Genomic DNA, 23,392 nt, shown 5'->3' on the forward strand with positions numbered 1-23,392 from the left:
CCCTTCTGGGAAGTAAAGACACCTCACTTGCACAAATGCTCACTGACCTTCCACTGAGCCAAGACTCATCAGTGTGGGACTCCTGGCTCCTAGGCAGTAGGAGGGTCTGTGCCCACAAATCCACCCACACCTGTCCCGGGCTGTGGGGGGCAGATCGCAGGGCTGTGCAGGCTGCATGCATCCCCCCAATGACACGGGGTGCTCATCAGACCCGGGTCCTGGCTGAGGGGTGGCCGTGCAATCCCCACTTGGGGCTGTGGTGATGTGGGGCCCCCCTGCCCACCTCAGGCCTGCAATAGTCAACCGCACTAGTCGGCAGTGAGCCAGAGATGAGCTGAGACGAGAAGCACTTTCCTGGGGGGCAGAGCGCAGTGTCACTGATTTCCCCACCCCCTAGAGGGGAGCGTGGAGGTGGCTGGTCCTGGGGCAGCCCACACAGGGGAGATGGCACCCTGAGTGCCACTGGGCATGGGACCTGCATCATGTCATGGCCCCACAGCTGTCCCTGTTCCAGGGACCCACTCTCCGGCAGGGAAAACTGACAGCGGGCAGAGGGACAGCCTGCCCCCCCCACACCAATCAGAGCGTGGGCAAGGATGCCCTCCCACCAGGCGGGTCAGAGGGGTAGGGTGGGGGACAGACGGGCCCAGGGCCATGTGGTGCCAGAGGAAGATGTGGCATCCCAGAGACACATCGGGAGCGAGGCGGAGGGGGTACAGACGTCAGGCTGTGAACCTCAGCAGGGCCAAGGGACGGGTTGCAAGATGGGGTATGGACAACAGCTGGCTGCGGCAGGGCAGGTCTTGCCACCACGGGGCGGGCTCCCTGCTCTCAGGCTGCAACCCCTCCAGTGGGAGATGAGGATGGAGGTCTGCGGGGCAGATGAGGGGTGGCTCCGGTAAGGCCACAAATGCAGCTCCCAGCCCCGTGGGCAAGGACGCCCCCTCCTGTTTGTGGGTGAGGTAAGAACCCCCTGGGGGCCTGAGAACCTCCCAGAAATCGCTCGTGAAGCTCTGTGTCCATATTTGTGTGTGTAGATCTGGGGAGCGGGCTCGTGACTTTCCCAGACCCTCATAGGGGCGTGTGGCCTCACAGGCTCAGAACGCGCCATCCATAACCCCCAACAAGCGGTTATGACCCCTCGAAGGGAGAGACACCAGGTCCCTAACCCCCGCAGGTGCACACAGGTGAGCTACACAACGCCCCACCCTGTGACCCGGGACCCAGGTGGCTGCCCACTACCTCGGCACCGAACCACAACTGGCCCGCCAGGTTGTCGTGCCGGATTTCCTCGGGAAACTTCACGCAGAAATCCCGCGGGGCTCGGTCCTGGGGGATGCACACGTCCATGATCTTGTTAATGATGTTTAACACGTTGTCCTGCAACAGAAACGGAGAAAGTGCACTAAGACACAGCTGCTGCTGGAGGCTTTCAGGGGTTCTTGAAAAATATGAAAAACACACCGAGGCACGTCGTGGTTCTTTAAGCTCACGAGGGTGATCCGGTAACAGAGCCCTGCTTGCTCTGCGATGGCTACAGAAAGTTCAAATGCTCCTGAAGCGTGTGGAGTGAACGTCCTGCCTCCCCGCCTCCCCGGTCCCGCTGATCACGCTCACGGAGGCTAGGCAGGTGTGGAGGCCTGGGGGAGCCTCCCCGTTACCACGAACCCATGAGCGGCTGCTCACCCACACCAGGCTCCCCGCGGCCGAGGCCACAAGGACTGTCCCTGAACAGCTCTCTGAACACCGGGACGTGACTCTTACAACAGAGCTCGAGAAACGGCGTGGCTCGGTGGACAGACACACAAGTGGTTGATTTTACCGCTAACTTGCTGTACGGCTTCTATCAACATCACAAGCCTGTGTTGTCCTGGACGTGGCCACAGCACAGACAAGATCAGCTGTCAGGGAATGACACCGCCAGGAGACCGTCTGCAAAACCAGCCTTCTCCAACCCGCCACACTGCGCTCCAAGGCCCGTCCCATGCGAGGAAAAGGGCCTCACCCAGCCCCAGCGACCGCAGGAGCCTCGCAGTCCGGGCTGGACAAAGCCGCCACCCTCTCTGGACCTCGGTTTACTCCTGTGTAGACGGAGCCGGCCGAGCACAGCAGGTCCCTGCTCCTTCATCCTTCATCCAGGCAGCATCCCCTCCAACTCCTCTGGAAGCAGCAGATCAATCAGCCGGCGAGGAAGAGGTGCCCCCTCCCTCCCACCCCTCACGGCTGCGCAGCCTGGGACAGGCTGCTTAACTTCTCTGACCCTCTGGGCAGCCCGCGGAAGGAGACCTAGATTCCTGGGCTGTCAGGCAGGCAGGCTGTGTGAGCTACGGTCTGTAACACCCGGTGAACTTGCCGCTTCCCGGTCTGCTGGACACTGACGGCCTCTCTGATTCTCCACCACCAGAAACAACGCTGCCCTCACAGCTGTGGTGCGCGACACGGAGGGGTCACTTATGTCCTCAGGATCCACTCGTTTACGAAAGTGGGACCACAAAATCCAGAGTGTGCCGGGCACTGATGGGCTCCAGTTACAACCCAGAGAACTGCTCTCCAGAAAGACAGGCCTAGCTAACGCCCTTGCCCTTGGCAATTTGACATCTCAACACCCTCCTTTCTGCCCTCTGAGGCCCGACTTTCATTTTTTTTAGGAAGCAGTCACCACAGTGGGAAGCATGACCTTTCTAATGCAAAACGTCAGCACACTGAGCTCTGACAACACAAAAAATAGAAATAAAATTCAACCAGCATCAAGTGCTACTACCAGGAGTTCTTTTTAAAAGGTTTTCTGGGCAGGAAGGCCCTTCTCTCGTGATTCAACAAACTAATGAATAATCAGCACCATCACGACTGTTAGCGCCCAGTCAACGTCTGCTACCAGAAGAGCCAGGGCTCTGACCTCTGGTGTGGTGCTTGCCCCAGCTGCACGCCCTGCCTGGCCCACCAGGACATCAGTGCCCAGAGGGCGAGGGAAGGTCTCCTTCTGTTCTCCGACGGGTCCCCAGTGCCCAACAAACAACTGCGGGACCTCTAATTCCAGCCAACACAGAGAAACAGGAACCAAATCGACCTCCCTTGAATGATGACCACAGTAATGGGGAAAATAAGACAATGGTTCTCAAGACACTGGTCATCAGGCAGCCAAGTGGCCCCGAGGAAACAGGCAAGGCGAGAGCTGTGACCGGCTGGCTTACAACCCAGAGTGACCCTTCAGCTCCTGGACCGGAGAGAGTGGACCCCAGTGGGACCCAGCAAACGCCCTCACTGAAGGGAAGAGCTAAGCATCCAGGGGCCTGGGGCAGCTAGAATCGAGAGAAGAGAGAGCTGCCCAGAGAAAACCCTGCAGACCCGGGAGCAGGGGATGGACACGGGCTGGCAAGACCAGGAAGGAGGCACAGACACCATACAGGGAGCTGTTCACAGGGCACTGGGCAGAGCACCCAAAAGTGTCTTGCCTCAGTGGGGAGGGTGGTTAGCCCAAGACTGAACTCAGCTCTGATCCCACCTAACGTCTTAAAAAACAGGATCCGAGAGGATCAGACCATTTGTACATAACCAAACCACGTTACAAAACCAAGGCCAGAGAGACGTACAGGGACGTAAAAATGTTCAGCTCCCAGAAAGGCCAGATTCACAACACCAGGCATTCAATAAAAAAAAAAATCACCAGGCTTGCAAAGAATTAAGAAAATATGACACATGATAAAAAAAGAAAAACCAAGCCTGGCTGAGGCAGGTGGCGCAGTGGCTGTCAGGGACACGGAGATCCCCTTCCAAGTGACTCCTGCGTGTTCCGTTAGCTGAGACCGTGAAGACATAAAAAGGACCTGAGCTGATCTAGAGATGGAAATTACAATATCTGAGCTGAAAACAAACACACTGGATGGGATTCAGCCCAGATCAGACGTTTCAGAAGAAAAGAACAATAAACTTGAAGACAAAGCAACTGAAACTCTCCAATAAGCCCAAGAAAGAAATAATTATAACACAGCTCATTGCTGAGCGGAGCGGTCAGACTTCAGGATGTCAGACATATCATGCAAGACCCAAGAGAAGGAATGGGACAGAAAAAATATTTGAAGGAATTATGGCCAGTTTTTGTCCAATTTTATGACAACTGTAAACACGAGGTCCAAGAAGTTCAGTGAACCCAAAGTGCAAGAAACAGGAAGAAAATTACACCAAAGCACAGCATGATGATATGGATGGAAACCCATAAAAAGAGGCCTTACAAGTAGTAAGAGAAATAGATGCTATCCACGCAGAGCAGAGGCAGAGGTGACCCTGGCTTTCTCGCTGGAAGAGTGTGCGTGAGAAGGCAGCGGGGCTCTGTGTTTCAAGCCCTGAGTAGCTATGAATCCAAGGATCCCTGGTCTGCCCGACAGCACGTGTCTGTGAAAAGCCTGTGACAGCTGGTACCATGCTCAGTGGGGAAAACCGCACGCTCTCCCCAGTACTGACCTACAGATTCCCGTGTGATCCCACTCAGCGGGCTTTTTTGCAGACCTCTACAAGCACTTTCTAAATCCCATACAGAAATACAAAGAACTTAGAACAGCCACAACTTTGAAATAGAAGAACAATGTTGGAGATCTGACACCATGGGATTCTAAGACCCAGGAGAGCTGTTGTGATCGAGACAGCGTGGTACTGGCCTGAAGACAGTTCGAGGGGACAGAACAGACAGCCCAGAAACAGACCCCCACCTATTTGGAAAACTGATTTTCCCAAAGGTGCAATAACACTTTTCAGTGGAGAAAGGATATTGTCTTCTCAACACCTGATGCTGGAACAACAGGAAATTCATTTTCAAAAAAAGCCACAAAAATGTGGGTCCAGTCCTCACACTATATGCTGACGTTAAGTCACCATGGATCACAGACCTCAATGTAAAGCCTGAAACTTAGAACTTCTAAAGGAAAACACGGGAGACAATCTGATGACCTTGAGTTAGGCCGAGACTTCTTAGAACACCAAAAGCATGACCTACAAAGGGAAACATGGATAAACTGGCCTTCATCAAAATCTAAAATTTATGTCCTCCAAAAAACTAGGCAGAGAATGAAAGACAAGCCACAGACTGGGAGAAAAAAATACAAATCATAATGAGTTGAGGACTGGTGCCCAGAATATATAAAGAACTCTCCAAAGTCAATATGGAAACAAAGAATTCAATTCAAAGAATTCAAGAGCTGTGAGGAGCCCGGCCGTGGCAAGGAGCTGTCAGCCCTCCTGGGCTACCCGGCCTCGGTCCCTGCTGGGTACAGCTCTCGGGACACCAAATGCACACATGTTGCCGCACCTGCCCTCAAGTGTGGCACATGGCAGACAGGAGGCTGGGGAGTGCAGTCAGGGCACAGCAGGGACCCCTCCCTCCCCGAGAACCCACCTCTTCCATGGTGGGCACCAGCCCCTTCCAGCGCGGGGAGGCTCAAGGGTGTCCCTCTTCAGGTGTGGCCCTGTTCACATCACAGATCAGCAGCAAGGTGCCTCTGCCCCACCGTGACCCCGTTAACTAGCTACACTTGGGTGCAAGGTCTGTTGGCACATGGTGCCATTTAATATTCTTCATTGAAGCATCTAAAATTATACTCCCTTGATGGCAAAAGTTACAGTGTGGCTTAGGAAAAACAGGTCGATGACGATGCTGGAATCCAACCCAGAGCAAATTCAAGCCCATCTGCATCATGAAATCCAAATCCCACTGTCTCAGTGCCCGGGGGCCACCATAACAGCACCACACCCGAGGGCTCCAAGTTTACGCCTCACGGGCCTGGAGCCTGGGAGTCCGAGACCCAGTTGCGGGTGGGCGGGTTCCCTTTGAGGCCTCCCTCCTGGGCTTGTGGAGGGTCCTCTCCCCGTGTCCTCACATGATTGTCCTTTTGCATTCTGTGACCTAATCTCCTCTTCGTACAAGGACACTGGTCAGACTGGACCAGGACCCACCTTAATGACCTCATTTTACCTTAATTATGTCTTCAAAGACGGGGGATAGGTCTTGAATGTATGAGTTTGGGGGAGACAGAGTTCAACCCATCACAACAATCCAGGATTCATTTTGCCTTCCTGAGCTATGATTTCTAATCTTTTATGGTTTCTGAAGCCAGAACACAAAACACGCAAATGTCATTAGAAATCCACCTGCAAACTCACGTATGCCCCAGTCCACAATTTTCACGAAATAAAAGGTCATTTAGGTGAAAATGAAGGACTCCGACTCCTTCTAAGGTTAGAGCCAATGAGGTGGGACCGCCGTGAGGGTCCCTGGTCTTCTCCACCTCACCAGCTCCCAGCCCTTTGCTGCCTCACCCTCCCATGTCACCCGCGGAGAGCTGGTTCCATTGCTCCTTATAAACCCAGTCCATGTGCTTCTCACAGCATTGCTCTTGTGAGAAGATAAAAGGAGGCTCCTGTTCTTTGAGCATCTCCTCTGTACCTGGCCTTTGCCTGGAGACTTTACCTAACAGACCCCATTATGGGGCAGAAAGGTTTGAGATACCACACCCCAGGAGCAGCGCCTGTGACAGGCCTTCATTCAAGAGAAGTCCACTGACAGGGGGTGAATATGGATGGGACTTCCGCGGTTCTGGGGCCCAGCAAGCCTCCGCCCCCACCTGGAACAGGCTGAGTGTGTAGCATGGGGCAGAAGTGGGCTGCAGCCGAGTGCTGGCTGCCCCTCACCTGCCCCTCACCTGCCCTCCTCCTCCCCAGTGAGCAGGTGGCTCGTGCTGTGGGTCTCGGGGGCCACCACAGCCTGCAGCTCCCACCTGCACTCATAGGGGGCCAAGCAGCCGGAGACCAACCACCTGTCAATTGCTAGCTGAGCAAGCACATGGTCACGGAGCGCTGGCTCCCATTCTGGCTGGACTTGGCGTGCGTGAGGCCCCCAAGATTCACTGGAGACAGGAATGAGACTTCCCAGGAGGAATTAAGTGGTGAGGCCATCGCCCAGAGGACCGTTGTGGAGACCTCCCCCATGCCCTGAGGAAGACAAAGCTCCCAGACCAGAAGGACTAGGCTTCCTGAATGTAGCCCGGCACTCAAGCCAGAGTGCTGACTCAGACAGAACTGAATGGGATCCACCCAGAGACCCACACGTGGACGCCTCCAGGAGCCCCTGGAGGGCTAAGCCAGGCCAGGCTGCTGCCACCAAGCACGCTCCACACAGATGCCCCACGCTCAGCTGAGGGCTGTACTCGGGCTGATGGGGCCCCAAGATGCCCCAGACACCCAGACTAGAAGACTCAGGGATATGTGTCCGAGGCCAGGGTCACAGACAAGAGTGGGACGAGGAGAATGGGGGCATTGCCCACCCTCCACACAGGCAGACCCTCTTTAAGTGACTGCTGTTGAATGAATGAATGAATGAATGAATGCACAAACGAACACTCCAGCATTGTGACAGTCAAATAGAATGTGAAACAGCAGCCCAAAGCAGAAGACAAAATGCCCTGTTTCAAGACAAATGTTAGAAATGAAGACACTTTCCAACTTAAATGCCTGAGCTTTGTAGAAATTCACTAGCACAGGAGCCCTTACACAGCCCACGGCCCTCGTAAGTGGCCAGTTAAACAAATATGTTACTATGATGAGTCTTTATAAAATTGTAGCATGTACACAAAGGCATCCCTGCTAACTCCGCTTTCCTGGGTGGGCGGCAGAGCACACGGCCAGGATCCATGACGCGGCAGCCACGATTTCTAACTGTGCCGTTGTGTGTACAGGAGCTCCGCCTGGGGCCCGCGCTGTCCTCTGAGAGGCCCGCGCAGCGCTGGCCCAGGGCAGGTGTCCAGGCTCCTGGCCATCAGGAGTGTTCCCGGCTCCTCAGCAGTGCCTCCCTGTCCACGCCAACGCTGTGGTGGGTGCTGACACCCCTTCCCCCTGGGGGCCTGCAGTTTGGGCCGAGCCAGGGAGAGGCGCCTGCGGGACCAGCCCCAGCGAGAGGCCAGCTCCATGTCTCTAAGGAGCTTCCCCAGCAGACAACACCCCACACGTGTTGTCACAACATACTGCTGGGAACAGAGCGAGTCCCACCTGACTCCCCGGGAGAGAGAGGATGCTGGAAGCTGGCACCTGCTTCCTCTGCCCTTCGTCCCCCCAATACCCCCCCCCCACCCCGTACCTTTTCCCTTCACTGATTTTGCTTTATCTGTGTTCACTGGGGAAAATGCCAGCTGGCCGTGAGCACGATTATATGCTGCATCCTGTGTGTCCTCCTAGTGAATCATCGAACCTGGGATGGTCCTGGGACCCTGACACAGGACTCTTAAGAGAGGAGTGAGAAATTAAAGATGCTCGTGCAAGATCCTCCCCACGCCTAATTCCAGAGCAGTTTTCCTTTCTGGTTTTTACCCTGTTGAGGCTCTATGAAGCACCCAGCTTAGCTGCTACCCCATTTGGTCAGTTTGTGTAACTTGCAATTACATCAGCCAGTGAACTGGCCAGTCCACTGCAGAGGGCACAGAGCTGCGGTGGGGGAAGGTGTAGGCAGGGGTGCAGGTGGGGGGCGCAGGCAGGGATGCTGGGGAGGCCTCTAAGCTGAAAGGCTGGTGTGCTGCAGGCACAAGGTAGGACATCCTCTGGTGGGAAAGGGAGAGCACTGATGGCCAGGCAAGTCCAGAGACCCCTCTGGCCCCTCCAGTCTCCCAGGAGAGGGGAGGGCCTCCTGGTCATTCTGGGGCCAGCCAGGACCTGCTCCTCCCACCAAAATCCTTATCTGACTCCCCTGATGCTTAAAACACATAGTGGCATGCTGGCTTCTGCGGCATCCCTCCCACCACATCCTGACCTCCCTGTGATCTGGAAAGCACACCCCAGTTCCCCTCCCAGGGCAGAGAGAATCCAGCAAGACTTGTGGGCAGAATACAACAAAATGTTCTGGAACTTTGTGAAAGACCTTGACTGTCCCTTGACAAAACTGCATCACGCCTCAGGCTCTCACACAGGTCGTTGGCTAAACTGGGAGGACATTTCTAGCATTGCTTCCAGAACCAGCTCTTTTTTTTGTGCAAACACTGCAAGACTCTGAGCCCCCCCCCCCACTTCCCGTGAGCTCTACGAGTGCCCCCACCCCACCCCACCTGGCCCCTTTCTTTGCTAGCTGCTCCCTGGCTAAGACCCTGCTGGCTCCCAGTCATCCCGCCTCCCCTTACATCTGCTCTGCAAGAGTGCCCTGTGCAAGCTGCGCTTGTCGCCTGGCTCTCTTCCCCACACCGGCCTGCTCAGGGTGGTCCCTCCTCCAGGTCCGGGGTGCAGTTGGACCAAGGGGCACCCGGCATCTCGCTCAGGCTACCCTGATATGTGCTCACCACTTGTGAGCAGGCAACCAAGCCTCAGGTTCCCCCACGACAGGCCCCTTGGCCCCATGCCCACTCACCTGGCAGGAGCGGAACTGGCTGACGAGCAGCGTGCACCGCTGCGGGTCCTTCCGCCCGTCCAGGCTGTCCAGCTCGGCAGCCACCTGGTTCAGCTCCTCGTCCGCATAGTAGAACTGGGCAAGCAGCTGCGGGTCCGACCTCTGCAGGGGAGAGAGGTCTGGGAGTGAACGAGAGCATCACCCCTCACAGGAAGCCCCACACCTGTCCTAAACCCCCCCCCACTACCCACCCCTGTCTGCATTTCAGCCCACAGGGCTGTGCCCACTTCTCAGAAGGCTGCCCAGACGGCGGGGGCCCAGAGGACAGAAATTCTGTGAGGAAGCCAGATTCCAGGCCCAAAGCTTCCAGTGGTGGGAAGACTCACAGACGAGGGGCTCATGAAGAGTGGGGTCCAGGCTGCAATGGCTCTGAATAAGTAGTTTTTATTCATGAAATGAGACTGCAATGACAGACAGCAGGTGAAGGAAGTGGCCCAGACTAACACAACACAATTTCCTCAAATGAAGCCTCATCAGTGGTTGCCAACCCCTGCTCTGCCCTCTAGAATCTTCTCCGCCTTCAGCCCAGCTTCCATAATGCCAGAAAATGCCAATGCTCTGTGGCAGGAAGCCCCTTCCTCAGGGGCTCTCCTCTCACCCTGCTTCCAGCAAAACCTGGGTGTCCCGCTCCCCTGATGGGCCTGCAGACAGCCTTGAACCCGCTCACCACTCTACTCCAGCCTCGGCAGCCTGCTGCCCCACACACCTCCCTGCTCCCTCCACACACCAACCTGCCCCTCCCACACACCTGCAGCTCCATCCAGACACCCACCTGCTCCACTCACACACCAGTCTGCTCCCCTCACATACCTGTTGCTCCCTTCACACCAGCCTGCTCCCCTCACACACCGGTCTGTTCCCCTGACACACCAGCCTCTCCCTCCACACACCAGTTTGCTCCCCTCACACACCAGCCTGCGCCCTTTACACACTTGCCTAGTCCCCTAACATACCTGCTGCTCCCCTCACAAACCAGTCTGCTCCCCTCACACATCAGTCTGTTCCCCTCACACACCGTCCTACTCCCCTTCCACACCCGGCCAGGCTCCCACCACACACCTGGCCTGCTCCCCTCACACACTAGTCTGTTCCCCTGACACACCAGCCTGTCCCTCCACACAGGTTGCTCCCCTCACACACCAGTCTGCTCCCCTCACACACCAGCCTGCTCCCCTCACACACCCGGCCTGTTCCCTTCACACAGCAGTCTGCTCCCTTCACACACCAGTTTGCTCCCCTCACACACCCGGCCTGTTCCCTTCACACAGCAGTCTGCTCCCTTCACACACCAGTTTGCTCCCCTCACACACCCGGCCTGTTCCCCTCACACACCAGTCTGCTCCCCTCACACAGCAGTCTGCTCCCCTCACACACCAGTCTGCTCCCCTCACACACCAGTCTGCTCCCCTCACACAGCAGTCTGCTCCCCTCACACACCAGTCTGCTCCCCTCACACACCTGGCCTGCTCCCCTCACACACCTGGCCTGCTCCCCTCACACATCAGTCTGCTCCCCTCACACACCAGCCTGCTCCCCTCACACACTTGGCCTGCTCCCCTCACACACCGGCTGCTCCCCTCACACACTCGGCCTGCTCCCCTCACACACTCGGCCTGCTCCCCTCACACACCTGGCCTGCTCCCCTCACACATCAGTCTGCTCCCCTCACACACCAGCCTGCTCCCCTCACACACTTGGCCTGCTCCCCTCACACACCTGGCCTGCTCCCCTCACACAGCAGTCTGCTCCCCTCACACAGCAGTCTGCTCCCCTCACACACCAGTCTGCTCCCCTCACACAGCAGTCTGCTCCCCTCACACACCAGTCTGCTCCCCTCACACACTTGGCCTGCTCCCCTCACACACCTGGCCTGCTCCCCTCACACAGCAGCCTGCTCCCCTCACACACCAGCCTGCTCCCCTCACACACTTGGCCTGCTCCCCTCACACACTTGGCCTGCTCCCCTCACACACCGGCTGCTCCCCTCACACACTCGGCCTGCTCCCCTCACACACTCGGCCTGCTCCCCTCACACAGCAGTCTGCTCCCCTCACACAGCAGTCTGCTCCCCTCACACACCAGTCTGCTCCCCTCACACACTTGGCCTGCTCCCCTCACACACCTGGCCTGCTCCCCTCACACACCTGGCCTGCTCCCCTCACACACTTGGCCTGCTCCCCTCACACACCGGCTGCTCCCCTCACACACTCGGCCTGCTCCCCTCACACAGCAGTCTGCTCCCCTCACACACCATTCTGTTCCCCTCACACACCGGCTGCTCCCCTCACACACTCGGCCTGCTCCCCTCACACACCATTCTGTTCCCCTCACACACCGGCTGCTCCCCTCACACACTCGGCCTGCTCCCCTCACACACCATTCTGTTCCCCTCACACACCGGCTGCTCCCCTCACACACTCGGCCTGCTCCCCTCACACACTCGGCCTGCTCCCCTCACACACCGGCCTCTCCCTCCACACACCAGTCTGCTCCCCTCACACACTCGGCCTGCGCCCCTCACACACCTGGCCTGCTCCCCTCACACACCTGGCCTGCTCCCCTCACACAGCAGTCTGCTCCCCTCACACACCATTCTGTTCCCCTCACACACCTGCCTGCTGCCCTCACACACCTGCCTGCTGCCCTCACACACCATTCTGCTCTTGCTCCCTCCGGCCTCAGGCAGGCATGGCTTGTTCCCTTAGGTCTGAGTTTCCAGGATTAGGAGAAACCCTCAGTAGGAGTGATGGAGCCCTGAAGCTATTCTTGTAAGTCTGTTCTTCATGACCATACAGAGAACAGCAAAGGAAAAGGAAAGACGCCAAATCACGCAGGTGTTCAGATCGTTGGAAAAATCACGTGCGTATACCCGGCACGGCTGACCCAGAAGTTGGCACACAATTGTGTTTATAACCTCATCTCGTTAAATGTAGAGTAACTTATTTTCATAATTTTTGGTGGCCCTTTTTTTCCCACCAAAAGGGTTCCCCGCCACCCTGGCATTCCGCCCCCTCCCGTGTGTGGCCAGTCCACGGCGGCTTTTCCCGGCTCAGGGGTCTGGTCCTTCAGTGCCTGACTCAGTCAGCTCTCCGTGCTGGTCCAGGGAGGAGCCCCCAGATGCGGCACAGAGACCCAGGACGCGGGTGCCCAGCCGAGGTGACTGGCCCAGGAGGTGGGCATGTGACCGGCAGGGCCAGGGAGGACTTTCCCAGGATTGTCCGGCAGAGGATCGGAGAAGAGCCTGTTCTTTCAGCCACTCACCCAGCACTCTGCCAGGGTTGCAGGGGTCAGGGCACGGCCTGGGTGAGGCAGACCCAGACTGCCCACCCCCCACTGGTGTCCCAGCATCTCATGACCTCTCTGGTCCCAGGAGCCGATGCAGCCCCTCAGAGGGCTCCGCTGACTTGCCCGGGTTCCCATCACACCTAGGAGGGTAACCAGGGTCCCCTCTGTGATGAACCAGGGACAGGATTGGGGTCAGGGGCTGGGCAATACTTTTTGCCTCTTTCCTGTTCCACTGACCGGGGGGGGGGGGGGGGGGGGGGGGGTATGGAAAGTGATTCTCCAAAGGCCTCTCCCAGCCCTTCCCCCAAGGGCACGGAGTCCCAGGGAGGGGCAATGGTGGTGTTGGTGGGCAGGGGGTGGCGGTGGCCTCGGGGCCATTGACTGGAGGCCACTGACCTTCAGATGAGGCCCTGAGGCCTTGCTCTTTGCTGCTCAGAGGCAGCCCGAGTGTTATGCGAAGTGAACTAAGTCAGTCAGAGAAAGACAAATACCAGATGATCTCACTCATATGTGGAAATGAAGAAACAAAACAGGATCATAGGGGAAGAGAGGGAAAAGTAAAACAAGAGAAAATAAGACAGGGAGACAAACCATAAGAGACTCTTAACTCCAGGAAACAAACTGGGGGTTGCTGGAGGGGAGAGGGGTAGACAGATGGGGTAACTGGATGATGGGCATTAAGGAGGGCACGTGAAGTGATGAACACTTGAGTGTTATACGCAATTGATGCATCACTAAATTCTACCTCTGAAACTTAAAAAAAAAAAAAAAGCAGCAGCAGCTGCCCTAGAATGGTGACCCAGCTACCCTGGGGGCTGCCAGCTTCCCTTCCGGCAGCCCTGGGTACCACTTCCTTGTCCTAAGGAAGGAGGGGAATGCCCCAAATAGCACCTTGTTACCAGGTACATAGGGGCCATCCCTTCTCAGAGAGGGGCTGTGGCAAGGGGCTGAGGCCACCGCTGGCCATGACATATGCTGGACTCTGCTGGCGGTGAGCCTGGGCACCTGACACCCTGCTCAGGAGTTGATCCCAGTCACCACAGCTCACTGGCTTCCCTATGGCCCCACACTCACCAGCTCCCCTCACAGCAATGGGGGTAGGAGGGCGGGGAGAGCAAGGGCACAGTGGGGACACCTCGCTGTGACCAAGAGCCTCCCACGGAGCTGGCCTGGAGCCCTCCTGGTCAACACACACCAGGGCCGGGGATACAGAGCCCTCCCTGCACCTGCTCCTGCAGTGTCCACCGCTGCTTGCCGGCAAGACACCAGCTGGCCCAGCAAACAGGCCAGGACTGAATTTAGGGCACTGGATAAGGACACCTCCAGGAAGCTAAGTCTCTGCTCCGAGAAAGAGGGCATGATGCAGGGGGCCATGCCCAAAACTGTTCGGAAAATAACAGAATCAGCCTTTGCTCTGGCAGTAAAAACCTCACCACATATAAGCAGACCTCAAATCCCAATATTCACACCGGTTGCTCAGGTGAGCCCGACACCCTCTGCTCGGGGCTGGTGTGGCAGAATCTGCTGCCTGGGAACCGGATTCCAGTGAATTACAGCTTCGGCCAGTGGCAGCAGCAACCGAATGTCCACGAATGCCTGCTGATGGCCGTGGTGCCCGCTGCCAGGAAGATAAAGCTCTGCCCCTCACATGCTCCCATCCACCTGGCCGTCCCCCTCCCTGCACCCAGGAGGGGACTGAGCTTCAAGAGGGTCTCCTGGGTGGCCCCCAGCTCATGCGTGCACACACCCACGTGCACACGCGCACACACAGGTCTTGCTCTATGTTCTGGAGAGAGTAACAAACAAGTACCACGTGCGTCCATGTGGAGCTGCGAGGTGTGTCTGCGCGTGCGTGCTCGTGTGTGGAGACTGCGAGGTGTGTCTGCGCGTGCGTGCTCGTGTGTGGAGACTGCGAGGTGTGTCTGCGCGTGCGTGCTCGTGTGTGGAGACTGCGAGGTGTGTCTGCCCGTGCGTGCTCGTGTGTGGAGACTGCGAGGTGTGTCTGCGCGTGCGTGCTCGTGTGTGGAGACTGCGAGGTGTGTCTGCGCGTGCGTGCTCGTGTGTGGAGACTGCGAGGTGTGTCTGCCCGTGCGTGCTCGTGTGTGGAGAGGCACAAGAAAAGCGAACAGGAGCACCCAGTACTGAGTACACCCCCAGAGCTACGCGGGCTCTAAACCTCTTCACAGCCGCGCTTTCCCAGTCCGGGGCAGCTGGCAGGTGTGGCAGAATCTGCTGCCTGGGAACTGGATTCCAGTGAATCACAGACCCGAAAACCAGACCTACAGAGGTGTTGTCCCTCAGCCAAAAGAGAGCTGTAAACACACGTCCAACAGAGTAAGAGAATTCAGAAAAACTGTTTACAGTTGGTGGTTATCTTTATGTTCCTGAGACTCAAAAGGTCTGAGCTATTTTAAAATCTCAGCCACACCCTGGGCTAGCGCTCCAGCCGCCTTGGGCCTGTTGCCCACAGAAGAATCAGAAGTCCGCTGTGCGCCCTGAGTCGGCCGGACCCGCCTGGAGCCCCCAGGTGCTGCGTGAGACAAACATTCCAGGTGGGGGGGATCCCAGGAAATGAATGAACACAACTTACAAAATTCCATTTGCGCTGATTAGCCGAATCCGAAGGAGAAATGATGGCGCCCCATTCCCCTGAGTGTCTAGAGTCTGCAGAACGGGGGCTGCTTGGACACCCAGCATGGACACCGCCTCGGCCCGCAGGGCAGCAACACCCTCAAGTTAGCGCGGAGGGCCGACCGCAGGTGGAAGAGCGAGCGTTCAGGGGCGTGACAAGTTGTCTTTCTCTTTGATCTGACTCAGCCAGCCTTATTCTATAACGCTTTAAAATTCAATTTTAAATTAAGATTTAAACGTCCCTAAGGAAAATGTCCACAACAAAGAGAACCAATTTGTATGCATAAGAACTCTATTTTGGAATAAAAATGGTAATGATTTAGAACTCGGTGGGAATGTCTTTTTTGGCATACTGTGTCAATATTTTCTCAAAATCAATTCAGGACAGTGGAGGTTTTCACAGTTGCAAGAAGACAAAACTAAGCTCACGAAGGAAGCGTCTGGTTTCGGAGGTCAAGTGACCGTGAACAGAAAACGTGCAAGAAAGAAGTACTGAGTCAAAGTGCGCACAGTGACTAATTCAGAACTAAATCTGTAAAGTTGATGAAATTACTTCTTCATTCAAAACACGCTCTGTGGGGTGGGAGGGGGCACAGGCCGCAGGAGGCGGAGGTGAACTCAGCCCTGCCTCCGGGTGCCCTGCCGAGTCAGGCCCCGATGGTGCTGGCGCATATCCCACAGTTCCTGGCTGGCTGGACTGGAGCAGAATGCATGAGCTGGGAGCCTCCCCTGAGGGGCAGGAACCCCCAGCCCCGTGCAGGGCACCCACATGAAGAGATTAAAGCTTAGTAAAAGGAACGGCCAAAGTCACACTGCTGGGCAGGATGGAGCCCAAAGTAGACCCAGGGCTCACACTAAGGACCCTCAGGCATCCTGTGGGAAAGAGGGGGGAATAAGTGTGGTGCGGGTTCCCATCCCTTTCACGCCTTTTGCTTCCCAACTAAGAGGTGAGCACTGCAGAGGGAGGGCCTTACAGGGACGCCCCCTGTTCACTCCAGAGCGCCAGCCACCCAGCCTCAGCCAAGCTACACAACAGGGAGGAGAAGAGGATGAGGCAGATGGCCAGACAGGTGGGCAGGACAGATGGCAGGACAGGCGAACTGGCCAGACCAGAAAGAACCAGCCCCCCACACCCTCAGTGTAAGCCCAGTGATGGAACATAGCTCAGGTAACACGTGGGGAGTCCCAGCCCCCTGCCCACCACCCTCCACCCTCTTCCCAGCGGCTGTCCCAGGACGTGAGCTGGTCTCCCAACGCTCGTTCCCAAGACAGACCACCCCATGTGCCCCCCACCACCCCAACACTCAGCAGAAGAGAGCCTTCCAGACCTCAGCGGACCCCTGGTAGGCTTCATCTGGACCAGCTTTCCAGTAAAGCCTTGGACCCCCCACTGCAACACCACAGATCCAAGAATGCTGCAAAGAAAGCAGAGAAAAGCCCCCAGTTGTAGCACTTTGAATTTGACTGCTCCTCCTCAGTGGTGCCCCCTGCCCCAACTCAGCCAGTCAATCTTCAGGCCCTGGGCACAAGAGAAGCGGCCAGACCACACTGCACTGTTAAGGAAAGCCACCAACCACGGAGCACCAGGCCCGGAACCCCTCACTGCCTCCAAACATGGACCACGGCCCTCCTGCAGGTCTGCACCACCCTCTGGCCCCACCAAGGTCTGGCCGACTTGCAGTCCCATGCCCCATGCCCCCAAAGTTGGCCCTGCCTCCATCAGTACACCCCGGGATGGCCAGGCCCCAGACACCAGCCACCCTTCCGCAGATCTGGTGTCCCAAACAGGTAGGCACTCCTGCTGTTACATGGCAGCAGCCCTGCCCTCTGGCTCATCCAGGACAGGTGGCCGGTTACTCCTGTGCCCATCCCCACTCGACAGCCTGCTTTCTCCACTGGGGGCTGCAGACAGCACGCCCAGGCACCAGGTGGGACTGTCAGAGGCTCTGTCCTGTGCGGGACCCCTCCCCATGACTGGCAACAGCTGCTGCTGGTTGGCCCTCCCACTCTGCTTGCTCCCAGGACTCAGGAACCTGCCCTTCCTGGCCTTCAGGCTTCGGTGTGGGGCTGAGCCCCAGGCACCTCACCACCCCTGTGGCCCCCCGCCCCGGTCCAGCATGCCTGGTGGCCAGCTGCTTCCTGATGGGACTCGAGGAGGATGACAAGCCTCCATGGTTTCGGTATTGGTGGGCAGAGCTCGGTGCAGATGGATCACAGAGAAAAACGTCAAGAACTATGTCACCTGGGGCGCCTGGGTGGCACAGCGGTTAAGCGTCTGCCTTCGGCTCAGGGCGTGATCCCGGCGATCTGGGATCGAGCCCCACGTCAGGCTCTTCTGCTATGAGCCTGCTTCTTCCTCTCCCACTCCCCCTGCTTGTGTTCCCTCTCTCGCTGGCTATCTCTATCTCTGTCGAATAAATAAATAAAATCTTTAAAAAAAAATTTTTTTTTTTTAAAGAACTACGTCACCTAACTTCCATAACCCAACACCGCCTCAGAGGAGGTGAGGGCTATTCCCCAATCTGCACGGGGAGAGGTTCACAAATCCACCCAGGATCACACATTCAAAAAGGAGCCCCACCTGTCACTCTGCCTCCCTGACAAAGGATGGGTTTTTTCCATCACTCAGTTTCCCTACTGGCTCCTGTTGGGGGTTAAGAGCAAGAGCTACACAGAGTTGCCACCTGGGCTGCCACCATGTGTCCCTGATAGAAAGCTGGTGGGTCCCACCAGGCTCAGGTCAGTGGCTCAGGGTCCAGGAGGGCCAGCGTGCAATGACAGCACATGTCAACTCTGAATGCCCAGGGAGCAAGCCTCCACTCCAGGAGGCTGGCCCCATCCTGGGCTGTAGCCAGAAAATCATCTCCGAAGCCCAGGAACCACCCTACCCAGCGCAGGCCCCAGTGATTGGTCAGCCGGGCCCCGCATGTGCCTGCAGCCCAACCCGAGCCACAGACGGCCTGTCCTCAGTTGTGTGGTGGCCACAGCCAGTCCACCCAGAACCGTGCTGTCTCGAGGGCACAGCCAAACGCTTGCCCAGAAAGACTGATGACTGACATCAATAAATATTTTATCTCTATGGTATAGTAATAGACACGCTGTTCTGATAATGCATTTGGAGGAATCAAGGGCCCCCAGCAGCATGGGCAAGAGTGTGTACCCAAGATGGCAAGACGAACCAGGTGGGCCCAGAATGTAGAAGCAATGTGCTGGGCTCAGGTGCAGGGTGGCTGCAGGTTCAAATCCAGCTCGGTCACTCACTGGACGGTGACCGTGGGTACCCATGTCTCAGTCTGTCACTTGCAAAATGGGCTTAAAGCACATGGAGTACCTGGCAAGTGCCTGGGGCACAGCAGACACTCAGTAAGGAGTCATCAGGAGTCATCGGTACCAGTAAAAGCAAAGGTAGTGGAAGCTGCCAAGGGTGATAAAAAGTAAGCCAAACAATGACATCACTCCTGATAGCATCATCCCCCAAGAGTGGCCTGAGCTCTCCACAGGACAGCACCTTCCCAAAACAGCTGACCACACGACGTCCAACCAACAGAGCCGCGTGGGGAACCTCAGCACCCAGGAGGCGGCAAGGACCCACAGCAAGGGCAGGAGACACCCCTCCCCCAAACCTGGTCCCTGGATCTCTGGCTGACAGGTCCAGACAGGCACACTAGGGGTTGCTCTGGGACATGCCTCCTGCTCAGTGCCCCTGTGTCTTTCCGAGCTCCTTAGGGAGGCTGACACATCACGCGGCACTGACTGCAGGGGCACAGGGGCGGCATACTGGGGGCTGGGATGTGGGGCATTAGGACAAGAGGCTGGGGTGAGGGGCACCACGGCGGGGCATCGGGGGCTGGCGTGCGGGGCACTGGGGACAAGAGGCAGGGAATGGGGGGTGGGTGCGGGGCACTGAGGCTCAGGGGCCGGGTATCGGGGGCAAGGGGACCGGGCGCAGGTGTCCAGGTGAGCCCGGAAGGGAGGGCTTGGGGTGCGGCGTGGGCAGCGGGCAGCTTCGCGGGAAGCAACAGCTGCAAGTGAGCAGCGGGTGGAACCTTGGGCTGCCACGGAGGCCGGGAGGTCGGTGATGTCCAGACAGAGCGACGTGGGAGGGTTATGAGGCCGAGATAGTGAATGGAGTGGCAGGAGGAGTGCAGGAGGGCAGGACGCTGGCGCCCTCTCACTCGGGCTCACGTAACACATGCGACACTACTCGCTGCCTCTGGCTGGTGTGCGTGTGACCAGGAGTGTGTGACCGCCGTCTTCTGACTCAGGCTGGCGTCTGGGCCAGTCGGCAACCCACCTCGGGCCTGCCAGCCCTGGCCTCTCCCTGCTCCAGGTCCCTCCCTTAATCCCTGACCCTTCAGACACCTGGAATAGGTGACAAGCACCACCACCCCCTTCCCCGACTCTGGCTCAAAGATGGCAGAGTGCTGGCTGGATGGGCGGGGTTCCTGGGGGGCCCAGGGGAGGACCCTCCTGAGCCCTCCTGCTGTAGGCCTGGGCAGGAGTGTGGGTCAGAGAGCTTGGAGAGTCACCCCAATACCAGAAGACCTCCGCTGAGCCAGCTGCAGAAGAAGTCTGGACGGACATGGGCAGGGGTCCCCCTCCACAGGAGGGGTGCAGGAGAGGGACAGCACTCAGACGGCGTATAACTCACACTCAGGAAACTAAGGCGAGCGGACATAACACAGCCCAACTTCCCCGTGAATTCAAAGATGGTTCTAGAACCGCTCCCCAGCACGTCGACCTGGAAGAAGGGTCCCCAGGCGGAATCTGGACACCCACAAGGGAGCACACCACATCCTCTCAGAGAGATGGCAGCGGCAACTTGTAATGACATCTGGGCTCCAGGTATCCCAGCAAGAAGTAGTCATGAAATCTTACTCATACCTAAGATGTTCACACATCAGTTCTGAGACAGAGTTTTGAACTCACTAAATTTTTGTTTAAGGTATTTTTATCACCATAACCATTGTTGCCCCAAATGATGTTTTAGAAGAACCTCCTTAAGCAAAGCCGACAGTGGGCCTCCCTGAGGCGAGCCCAGTACTCTGCCACTTACCACGTGTTCTGCTAATTAGTGCCCTGAAAACCCAAGATTGCAGGACCAGTTTAGACACCCAATAAACCAGTTCCCTGTTATCTCCCAGCCAAGTGGGTCACCTTGCAAGGGCCGCTTCCCCGCTGCGGGCCACTCTGGAGGGCGACAGAGGAACGGCTCAGGAGAAAGCCCTCTGACTGCAGAGGGTCCCTGCCCTGGGGGCACGGCCAGGGGCCCCACAAAGCCTGTGGAAGCATGCTCTAGTCCCATCACGAGACAGACCCACACTGCCGGGGGAGATGTTCCTGGGAGGAGGCTAGACTGCCCTCTCTTGGGCTGGGACACCCCTCTTCCAGAGGGAGCAGCCAGGGGTGAGACCCTGCAACACCCCAGGTGACCACATGGGCCGTGGCTGCAGTGTTTGGTCTGCACACCAAACCAGACGCAGCACCTGGAGATAACTGACTGTCCAGTGAATGGTTTTCAGAAGGAAAACGAAATCGCGAACCTCACGGTCCAGCAGCATACACATGAATGCCGCGGCAGGAGCGCTGGCTGGCGGTTACGCCCCGTAGCTCCGGCAGGACCATGGAGAAGCTCTTCTGTAACTGCGGGGGCAGGGGCACAGGCATCGGCCCATCTGGAGAGGGAGGTGCGCTCTGTGCCCCCAGACCGCACCGGACAGCTGCCTGTAAACTGCAGAAGATCCGTTCTGAACTTTCTTTCAAATACATGTTATTTTCAAAACTGACTATTAAATAGTGAACTTGCTAGGATGACAATCACCTCTGCCCCCACGCTGCTAGCAACCATGGGACACTGTCTCAGCAGCCCCGGGGGCGCCCCCTCCTGTACCCCTACTGCTGGGACAGAGTCCTGGGCTCGGCCCGCCTGGCTGACAGCAGCCCAGGAACCAGACGGGCCGGGGGCGGGGGGCTGTAGTCTTCTCAGCTTCTAGACGGGAGGGAATCTACCCAAGGGAAACAGAAATTTAAATTGCTTGTTTATGAATCCTGTCCTTCAAAAAGAATTTGAGGTGACTGACTAAATCTGAACACAGGTGAACTGAGCCTGTTCGTTTAAACAGAGGACCAATTAAAGGGCCCAAACAGGGGTCCCAGGTTTGGGACCAAGTGTAGTAGTGCAGGTGGGTTATGACAGCAGCTGGGCTACCCTGATCTCTGTTTTGTCAGCTCAGGCCCAGGCCCATGAGTGTCCCCCAGTCCCAGGCATATCAGCAGGGCCGACATGAAGTGGACTGGGAGAGGCTGACCCCACACCTGTAGGGAGCCTCGTCCAGGGCCAGCCCCACCTGGGTCCTGGGAGCACGCTGGTCAGGGAGGAACATGGAATCCCAAGGGGTGTCCCAATGGGAGGACCTAAGAGACAGGACATCACCAGAAACCAGCACCGAGGGAGGTCTCCCTGGCTGAGCAGGTGGGGTTAATGCGCCCCCTTGGAGCCCCCTGGACTGCCCCACTTTGAGGGACCCAAGGACTTAGAACCCGCGTGGTTTCTGCCAGCTTGGACCCAGGCCCTCTGACCACACGTCACTCAGGGCCACGCGGGTGGTGCTGCTCGGGGAAGGTCTGTGGACAAGCGGATCCAACGGGTCAGGACGACAAGCCCAGCCGCCCCTTCCCAAAGAGCATAATCCCGGCTTTTAGAACCAGTTTTACCGAGATATAACTCACATCCCTTAATATCCTCCCAGTGAAAGTACGCAACTCAGGGGTTTCAGTATATTCACGGGCTCGTGCAGCCATCACCGTGAACTAATTTTAGAAGGCCTCCATCGCTCCAAGGGAAAGCTTACGCCCATTACCAGTCATCCTTCTACTGGCCCCTGATTACGGTCTTTACCGATTTGCCTATTCTGGATGTTTCGTGCAAATGGATCACACAAGACGTGGCCGTTTGTGTGTGGCTCCTTCCCCTCCGCACGTTCTCCAGGTTCACCCACGTTGTGGCGTATGTCAGCCCTCTTTATGGGTGAGTAGCCTGCCACTGTGTGGACGGACCGTATCTTGTTGATCGCTCCACTCATTGGTTGGTGGACACATGGATTGTTTCTACCTTGTGGCAACGGTGAATAATGCTGCTATGAATATGTGTCTGTGTGGACGTGAGTGTTCCGTTTGTCTTGGGCATAAACCTAGAAGGGGAGTTCCGGGTCACACGGTAACTCTGGGTGACACTGAGGAACCGCCAGCTTGCTCTCCAAAGCGGCTGCACCACGTCACGATCCCACGATCCCACGGCAGCTGTGTTTGAGGCTCCCGCTCTCTCCACAGCCTCAGCAGCCCCCTGGGGGCCTCTGTGACTTCGATTCCAGCCTCCAGCCGTGGCAGGGGCGGCGGGGGGCGCCCCCTCCGTGGATTCTGATCTGCGTCTCCCTGCTGAGTGAAGATGTGCAGCTCCTTTTCCGTGCTTATTGGCCCTTTGTAAGCCTCCTCTGTTGCTGTCCTTCCTCCCAGCATGCTGTCATTCTGCATGTGAGTCACAGGAGGGAAGGCAGTCACGCTCTCTGGCCTGAACAGATCTGCTGTCCCACAGCTGCGTAAGTGCGCGGTTTAGACTGGGCCTCTGTCTGCTGGGACGAGGGTCCCTCTGCCACAGCCAAAGCCAAAGCCAAAGGCAGGTGTGGACCGGGCAGCGTGGTACCTTCATCACCGTTGGGAGCATGCTTACTTGCCATAAAGGGAATCCTTGGGGCAAGGCAAAGGTGCTTCCCATCACCTGCCTTGGGACCCCAGAAATGGTTCCTATCCATGTGCAGTGGCCCTCGAAGTCCACTGAAAACGTAGAATGTGATTTCTTTGGAAAAGGGTCTTTGCAGATGGCAGGAGGGTAGGATCTTGGAATGAGAGCATCCGGATTATTGGGGTTAGGCCCTACATCCAAGGGCAAGTGTCCCTACAAGAGAAGGGGAGGTACACACGGAGGAGAAGCCATGGGAAGCAGAGGTAGACATCGGAGCAAGGTGTCTACAAGCCCAGGAATGCCTGGAGCCCCCAGAATCCAGAAGA

General features: G+C 57.2%; 1 protein-coding gene across 1 annotated transcript in view; it reads right to left on the minus strand.

Annotated features, from left to right (window-relative positions):
• ZFYVE28 (zinc finger FYVE-type containing 28) overlaps positions 1–23,392 on the minus strand; it is a 112,198-nt gene that overhangs the window by 46,444 nt on the left and 42,362 nt on the right. The window contains exons 2-3 of the mRNA XM_026485958.4: positions 9,374–9,514; positions 1,243–1,380 (exon numbers count right to left, since the gene is read on the minus strand). Of these exons, the coding sequence (XP_026341743.3) occupies positions 1,243–1,380; positions 9,374–9,514 (279 nt within the window). The remainder of the gene's footprint in view (positions 1–1,242; positions 1,381–9,373; positions 9,515–23,392) is intronic.

This window comes from Ursus arctos, unplaced genomic scaffold, assembly GCF_023065955.2.
Source record: "Ursus arctos isolate Adak ecotype North America unplaced genomic scaffold, UrsArc2.0 scaffold_9, whole genome shotgun sequence".
Taxonomy (NCBI): domain Eukaryota; kingdom Metazoa; phylum Chordata; class Mammalia; order Carnivora; family Ursidae; genus Ursus; species Ursus arctos.